This window comes from Cyprinodon variegatus, unplaced genomic scaffold, assembly GCF_000732505.1.
Source record: "Cyprinodon variegatus isolate N-32 unplaced genomic scaffold, C_variegatus-1.0 Scaffold1373, whole genome shotgun sequence".
NCBI classification, from domain to species: Eukaryota; Metazoa; Chordata; class Actinopteri; order Cyprinodontiformes; family Cyprinodontidae; genus Cyprinodon; species Cyprinodon variegatus.
In genome coordinates, this window is record NW_015151826.1 from 155367 (window position 1) to 164294 (window position 8928).

Below are 8928 nucleotides of genomic sequence, written 5' to 3' on the forward strand. Positions count from 1 at the left end.
TATATATATATATATATATATAAAATGCACGCGCACAACCGTGTACCCGCTCTTGAGAGGGAAACCCTAGTAAATGTGTGTGATAGTGATGTGCAATGCAAACAGCAACTTTTAAAAAGAGCGTGCACGAGGAGAAATGGGCTTATGTACACTCTGTTTAAAAGTTGCTGTTTGCACCATTCATAGAAGCTTACTTTCCAAAAGAAGATGTACAATGTTTCCACTATGTCAGACTCACCACCTGTAAGTGAAAATGGGGACCAACACGTCGGACGGCCTTACGTAAACATATCACCAGAATGATTAACAATTAGGAAAACAACTTATTTTGATGATCCACCTGGGAAAAGAACATCCTCCACTATACCTTTAAAGGAAAAAAAAAAGAACTACTCAATGTGTGAACTGATGAAGAACAATCACTGTCTTAACAGTGTTTTATCCATCTCTAATTCTTTTTTCTGTTTTTCCGTTTTATTTAACCCCTCAGGTGAAGCATGGCCCAACGTTTACTGTCTCTATTAAAGGCGTAGCTGTAGCTCCCAGCGTTGAGTTCTCCTTCACCAAGTTCGATTTTGGGAAGTGCTTCCTGTTCTCTCCGGGAATGTCGCCATCATCACAAACTCTTATCATTCACAACAAGGACACAAAGGAAGTCAGGTGAGTGTCACTGCATTTTCCTTTTAACTGTGGATAGTGACTGTACCTAAAACTGGTGTTCTGTCAGACCAGCATACCCACAGTCAAGACGTTAGGTTTTGCATTTATCCCTTTAGTTTTGTATGAAAAATAGACTTTAAACTACCTCAACGGGTGTGTATCCCTCTATTCCTCAGAATTAAAGGTGAGATCGCCATATGCTTCTAAAAACACCAAAAAAAAAAGCAATTATATATTTTTTTTGTACATGACTAAAGGGATAAACGCCCAATGAGGTAGTTCAATTCAATTCAGTTTATCTCTATAACGCCAATTCACAACACATGTCATCTCAAGGCACTTCACAGTTCAACCAGATTAGATAGTCAAACTGACTCAAAGTTTTCTATCTAAGGAAAACCAGTTGATTGCATTGGCCATCTGCCGAGGCCGACTGGGGTTCAAGTTCAAGTCTATTTTTCTTACAAAGCTAAAGGGATAAACTAAAGGGATAAACGAGTTTTGACTATGGGTATGCAGACATCCCAAGTCTGCCGGAAGTTCGGAGTGTCTCCCTGATATCGATAGTTGGATAAATGGGCGGATAAATTATCCCGGATTTTAGACTATTCGAGGTGGTGTTTTTTTAATCGAGTGAGATCTTTTTTATCGTTATCTCCTCTTTCTTCCATCTTTTCTTCTTTTTTTTGTTTTCCCTTTCCTGTTTTACCTACATTGCAATGTCCATATAATCTGTAATACTCCCTGTATGAATTATAATAAAGCTATTTATATACATAAATCAAGCGGAACACTATGGCGATAGCCGTACTGCTCCACTTGTGAAAGCAAAATCTGTTGGGCTCTTTTTGGCATCAAGACAATTATTGCCACATCGCCATACAGGACACTGTTAAAAATAATAGATAAAAATAAATAATGCACGTGAGAGCATGCAGGTATCCAACTAGTGCGGATAAGAACTACTTCGATTGCGAAGGCACAAAGAGAGAGAGTGGGGTGTGGGGAGGAAGTCGCTTGTGAAACCTGTGCGTTTCTGTCCAAAGCGATGCTCTGTTCAAAGAGCGTTCCAGGCGACTGGTTGTCAGAGAGCGAGCTGATTGGTTTAGTCCGAAAAATAACCAATATGTTTTTGTTTACCTTCTGGCAGTCACCTAGTTTCCACTCAAAGCTGTGCATCCTGTGAAAAAGTGAAAATATAAGACTAATTTTACAGCAGAATATACTAAAGTATATCCATGTCTAGTGAAGGCTGAAGAATGATGACACCGTGTTGAGGTGGCCTGTATGCTTAAGTCCCATGAAAAACAGAAAGCACAACAAATGTTCTAGGCTGGAAGATTGAAAGTATTGAAATTTATTAAAGACCAATACGGTTCAGTTTTGTGCTTAAGAAATTACTGATAGTTAATAAACAGTTGTTGAACAGTCGCTGGCCTTAAGTGTGTATGTACCTTTGAATGCATGTTTAGTTCCCACAACCTGAATTTACTGTAGAGCCTACTTTTATAATGACTGTCACTTTTATTTTAGAGAACAGTATTTGTCAGTGAATTTCCAAACATTGCTTTGCTTTCACTCCATTGCACACAAATGGACACAGCACAATGTAGAAAAATCATCATCTGATTCATGGTGTTAAAAATGAACCCTTTTAAACACTGTTTTCATGTATTTTTCTTAAATCAGTATCAAATGTCAGTTCAAAAACACGGCATTCTTGGAGGTGGACTTCCAACCAGATGTTTTGGGACCTGGAGCTGTGATGGAGGTACCGATCACCTTCTATCCCCAGAGGACTTGTCACTACAGTCGAAAGCTCACCTTCGTCTTAAACGGCTGTGTCACCAGACATGTGGACATAGAGGGACACGGCACTGACTTAAAGGTAAGAGAGGAGAGTCAAGCTGTAGGACTCTGAGCATCCTGCCCTGCTGTTGCTTTGAAAAGTACAGTAGCAGGAATTCATAATGGCTCTTCCCAGTCAAACACCAGCTGAATGGCAGCCCACTTCCCACCAACTCCCAGCAAAATCCCCTCCAACTTCCAGCCACTGGGGTAATTGGGGGAATCAATCACCCTTTTTCTATCATAATTTGTTCTTCCACTTAGCTTTCTAATACTATCTCTGGATCATTGTGGCCTGCGTGCCACCTGGGAGGGGTCAGTTACTCCTCTGGAGAGCTGCTCAGTTAGCAGCCTTTCTCACTCTTTGATAGAACATAACATGACTTTTTATTCCTTGTATTAAATAATCCAACTGTTAGAGAACCTAAATCGTTGGTTTTGATCAGTTGTGGTCAATATTGAGTCGTATTAGCAGAAGTAAATGCTTAGAATCATGGATCTAAGTATAAGTCATGTTCTTTGAATTGGTTCCTTTGATAATGACTTCAGATCCAGCTTCTCATTTTTTTCTAAATTACTCCTTGTGTAATATGACTGTTTTCATGACCATAATGGATATCTTTCTGTTCCAGCTGGAAGTCAAGGATCCCCAACAAAAAAGGGTGAAGCTGGGATCTCTGACTTTGGGTCAGAAGGTGAACAAACAGTTGGTTCTAATCAACCGCAGCCTCTCAGACATTTCTTTCACTCTAGCACTAAAGACAAATACTCCCCTGGATTCAAAGGTAATGAAACAAACACGGCAACATTGACAGGAGTCCTGTAAAGCCGTGTTTAACCAATGCCTTTCTGCCCTTAGGACCTGTCTATCATTCCAGCAGGTGAACTGATACTGAAATCTGGTGGCGGCTCCTGTAATGTTGAGATTCAGTTCTCACCACAGCACTGCATCCCTCCTTTCTCTGCTGAGCTGCAGGCAAAGTTTGCAAGCTTCTCCCACCCCCTGCTGACCATCGAGGGCTGCTGCAAGGTTAGCTGAAGTCTGCCAACATAAAGCCTTAATCCCAAACCGCATCCTAACCAAACCACTAACTATCAACTTTCACTTGCATTAAAGTCACACTCACAGCTGTGGAAGGATTGTACGTGGGGGTTATAAACGTGAATAGGACGGCCTCTTCACTCCAACCGAAAGGGAAAACAATCGTTCCTATGGCAACATAGTGACGCCACTTGTGTTGCTCTGTGAGCAGGTTAACATCAAACATTTGCCATTCTGTTTAAAATAAATCTAACCATTTAGATAAAACTATTAAAAAAAGGACCTCAATTTAGGGATTAACGACATCTTTTTTCTTTTTCCTAACTCTGATTTTTTCTCAATGTGAAGAAGATGCAGCAAACCAGCAGAAGTTTTATTTAAATGCCGGTGTTGCCTCCACCACTAGTTTGCCGTTACACCCGCTGCCAAATTTTAGAGAGTCTGCGCTGATGCAGACTTGGTATGTCAGGGCTGAACGGTCCACGGTCACAGTGATTTAATGAATTCAGCATTAATCAGTGAAAAAATAAAAATAATAATTCTGTCATGATCGCTGAGTCTGGGAGCGGCCATTTTTGCCCAAATATAGTAACACCTCACTCCTGCCATCAGTGACGTCACGGTGCGGTAAGCCTAGCGCCATTCTCCTAACTTTACAAGCAAAATCAATGGGAGCTATGAGACATGTCTGCAATCAACAACAATTATTGAAGATTTCCAGAGGACTTCACCATTGAAATTCACCAGAGCTATAGTGAAACTGACAATGCCCATGTGCATGGCAGGTGGATGTTGGAATACATCGAGTAAAAGTGGAAAAAAAATGAGTAATTTCACCTTTCCGATTCATGATCCTCCACGGACGGGTTCATCTTTGGATTGCCAAATTAAAGAGGGAGGATTTACCACCAAACTTCTGGCCAGTGAAAAAACACATAATATGTAGCCAACATTTGGAAGAAGAATGTTCTCAAGTTGACTTGGATAATACCGCGTTGTGACAAACATCAGATACAGCACTGGGACTTTATCAACAGCCGATACCGCACCATGACGTCACTAACCAGTTGGTGGCAGTAGTGTTTCAAATGAAAATGACTCTTAATTAAAAAAACGTATCATTTATTGAAAAGTATGTAAAAATTCCATGTTTAAAGTACTTTCAAAAGTTTGAATTCTAAATATGACCGGACTTTTCCTTTAAAGGCATTTTGGGATTGGGCCAAACACCTAAACTGCTTATTGAATATTTCCAAACTAAACCGTGAAAGCCACTCCTTTAATATTTCTAGTTAAATAAATATTTGTTAGTAATTCATTGTATTAAACTGCCAGGGGGTGGAAGTCCATTTGGACAGGAACCATGTGTCATTTGGAGCCGTGGTCCAGCACTGCAAGGCCAGCACTAAGATTGTCATGATGAGCTCCGGTGCTGCTGCAGCCAGGTAAAGTGAAATACTAATGTTGTTCAGAACCACCTAATGTCCAAAGAAGCTCACACCAGCTCTGCCTGGATCTGCTCTCTGCTTTTGTTCCGGCCAACAGATTTCACTGGCAAACAGATTTACCGGCAGAGTTGTCCATCAAACCGATGAAAGGATACATCCTCCCAGACAAAGACGTGACCTTTGAGATGACCTTTGCCCCTGTGAAACTCAGTGATGACATACGATATGAGAATCTGTCCTGCTTCATCGAAGATTCCTCCCCCGTTGACCTGACGGTCACAGGCTCCTGCATTCCAGCCTCTATCAACAAAGAGGTTAGAGTCAAATCTGTCTCACTTTTTCTATCTTTGAGAGACTTAAAGTTTAGTTAAATGACATGAAGGCCTTTTAGTTCTTATTTTTGCTTGTTTGTAGACTGTTGTGCACTTATAGTCATTAATGTTATTGATATCTAATGAATTAACATTTTAGTCATATTTTGTCCCGTGAACGGTAGGGGTGTAAATCACATCCATCATGGCCATTCGATTCAGTATCGATTTCCTGACCCAACGATTTGATTATTTTCGATACTCGAGAATACAAGAATATAACAAGAAGCGAGGTAGGAGGGAAAAATAGGTTTAGCGCCACCGCAGCACAGGAGGGAGAATTACGCCCAGGAGCAAATGGATAAAAATAGACCGGAGAAGAAAAAAAAATGAATCAATACTTTTGCGGACGTATCAATGCATCGGATCGTCGGCTGTTGGATCGATGCATCGATACATAACGAATATTATTTACACCCCTAGTGAACGGTTGCTTGAATGACTGTTAGGTTAACAGCTGAAAGAGTTAATTCCAGCCTGATCATGGTCAAACGGCAAAAAAAAAAAAAAAACATATTGAATACATTTAAAACTACTTCCATTTAAACTGTAAGAATATGTGGAAAAAATTATTACACTCCAGGTTCAACATAATCCAGTTAAAAACTCATAAGCCGAGCGTCATTGCACGATATTTTGCCCCTTTTGGGCTGATTCTCCAGTCGTCCGAGAAAGTTGGCCTGTGCCGACTCTAACTGTAGTGTGTCGTGTAGTGAACAGGGGGTAACGTGGGGCGATCAGCCTCTCACGACTACCTCCCCATCAGGAATCGTGAGGTCAGGTGAAAATCAAACATGTTTAAAATTTAGTCGGCTGTCGTAAGGTCATCGTGGGAAAATCGCTCAGTGCGCAAACAAGGATTCTTCTTCTTCTTCCTCTCAGACGAAAACACAGAAGCATGGCAGGGGTGCGAGTGAAATGGAGTTCTTTTTGTGAAATTGATAGACCGTAGTAGCCACGTTAACTCAGCCATGTCTTTGTCCAAGTACCTTGTCACTTTTCTTTTTAGGGCTTTTCAGCACAAAATTGCACAAATTGCCAAGGCAGCGCGTTTCACTCTAGAGAGCTTCATATTTCTCTTCTACTCTTTTGGCGTCTGGATAGACAAGTCAGAGTAGTGCCATCTCACTGCAGAGCTGAGTCCGACGTGGTTTTTAGACAATGTGTGCAGATAGATCGCATCAGAGTGTCAGGTCGCACCGTGTGAGAACATACATCGCGAGCTGTGAACTTTTAAACCTTATGGTTTCGTCGTACAGTGTGAGCTGTAGCTGCGTGCAACGATGGGAAAAAATCATACAGTGTATGGCCGGGTAAGGAGGGTCCATTTATGCTTTTATGTTTTTGTTTTCTTTCACTTGACTTCAAAGCCAAACCAATTCATCTGTTAGGATGGCGGCCATTTTACGCCACCGCTGTATCTCACCAATTCAAGAAATCAATAAAGTCTCTGATATGTCAGACATTAGCTAAGTCAGAGAGGCTGCTAACCTGAGCAGATTAGCTGCTGTAGCCACGTTGCCTTTACTTTGAGCTGATTTTTCATGCTCTGCCTAATACACACCCTCTCTGATTGGAGAAAGTAGCCGTTTGTTTACTGTGCAAGCACAGCGTGGTTAAGGTAGCTGCTACCTGCTGGGGCCACTGTTACGTAGCTATTCTCCAATCGCAATTTTTTTTCACAGGATATTAAGGGGCTTCTGTTTAAGCTTTATTTTTATGTTATTTAAGCCCTTATTATTCATGTTTGAGGTGTCAGAGCATCAGAATTATACATGATTAATGCATAATTGATTAAAACCTTAAAAGGAAAAATCTTGGAAGTATTGTTTGTATTTACTGTTTTTCTTCAGGGGTTGAATTTTGCTTGTCGCGTTCGAAGCTGTCAAACTCAGAGCCTGTCCGTTACCAACCCGTCCAGTGAGCACTGTACCATCAGACCTGTCATCACGGGTGAGCAGTGGAGTGCTGCTCTCCTTCTGACCTTTGAACCCAACCAAAGCAAGACATTTGACATCACATATAGACCACTGACCGTAACCGCTGATGGCCAAAAACACCTGGTAACGAGAAGAAATGCTTCAACGAAAATATTTCTGTGTACATGGATAATAAATCCAATGTGTTCTGTTAAGGTGTTAAAAACAGAGTTGTGATATTTTTTCACAGGGATCAGTTTTTTTCTCCTTTCCTCTTGGAAGGGGAATGCTATTCAACCTGCAGGGAACAGCTTCTCCTCCCAAAGCAGAGGACACTATCACCTGTGAGCTGCCTGCCAAAACTAAACACGATCAGGTCCTTGAAGTCAACAACTGGCTCTCCAAGAAACAGAGGTAAAACTATGTGACTCTTATATATTATCTATTATCTTATACATCTTGCCAAACTGAAATCTCTCATTTATTTGTTTACATCTAAGAGGTCTGACTTTCCATTAGTCTTTTAAAGTTTCCTTAATAAAGTCTTTTCACTTGTTGCAAATTAGGATATGCATGTGAGGGCATAAAAGGTCACCTGACTCAGCCAGCCTGGAGGCTCATTTTTTTAAATCAATTTAAACATCATTGTTTAAAGGTAAAAGGGGTTTAGATTGCTTACAAATGCATTTGCACTGGAAAAAGTTGAAATCTAAATAATTCATATTTTCTTAAAATAAGTGCATTTGTTCTTGAATTGAGGAGGTAAGTGAGACAGTTTGCCAACGGAACAAGACAATCTGCATTTGGAGTAAGAAAAACAATTGCATTGTCGTATTTCATGTGCATATTACCTAATTATCTTATTTTAAGAGTTAAAAAAACTAATTCCATTGGCAGGTCATCTTATATGCCTGATTAAATTAACAATAGGCGACAGGAAGTGCCTATTTCACCCCACTGGAACTATAGATTTTAATGCAGTAATTCTAAAAAATTAAAAAGGAGAATGTGTTTAAAAGACAGAGAAACAGTGCTATAGCTACAAAGAAGGGGACGATGCTGAAGAAGAAGAAGTGGGCTATGGCAGGCCATTTTTACATTTAAAAATGGCCTGCCATGTTCCGTTTGTAGATCACTAAAATAAGATTCTTCCTGATAAAAATCACATTCCTAGACTGAACTGTAGTTATTCATTTTTTAAATGACATTTTTGGCCCTTTTCCGCCACAAAGTAAATAATCTATTTATGTGTAATCTGAAAATAACTGAAGTAGCTCTTCATGTGCTGTACACATTATTAAATAAAAATAAAATGATCCGCATCTCGCTCACATTAAACAAACCAAAACCATGCAATCTCATGTCATCCTATCAACTGAGTTGTAGAATCCTCACCCTATAAATATTTAACTCGCTGTGAAAAAGTTCCGATCATTATTTAAAGTCGTAGGGAAATGGCCATTCCAACTGTTGCATTTCTCCTGAGTGGTGCACAACTTTTCACGAGTGAATAAAGTGAATGTGATTGGTAATTTATCAAGATGGCGGGATTGTTGTAGCGAAGGTTCGCAAGCAAGTTTGACTGTAGCCGGTTTTTCAGAAGCATCTTGCTAACCAGTTAGCAACTTAGTGCTAGTAGG

The 8928-nt window shown here is 40.2% G+C and overlaps 1 protein-coding gene across 1 annotated transcript in view; it reads left to right on the plus strand.

Annotated features, from left to right (window-relative positions):
* hydin (HYDIN, axonemal central pair apparatus protein) overlaps positions 1-8928 on the plus strand; it is a 120906-nt gene that overhangs the window by 107625 nt on the left and 4353 nt on the right. Inside the window, exons 71-78 of the mRNA XM_015402595.1 lie at positions 491-660; positions 2350-2548; positions 3141-3293; positions 3368-3538; positions 4886-4995; positions 5096-5312; positions 7223-7432; positions 7539-7702. Coding sequence (XP_015258081.1) covers positions 491-660; positions 2350-2548; positions 3141-3293; positions 3368-3538; positions 4886-4995; positions 5096-5312; positions 7223-7432; positions 7539-7702 — 1394 coding nt within the window. The remainder of the gene's footprint in view (positions 1-490; positions 661-2349; positions 2549-3140; positions 3294-3367; positions 3539-4885; positions 4996-5095; positions 5313-7222; positions 7433-7538; positions 7703-8928) is intronic.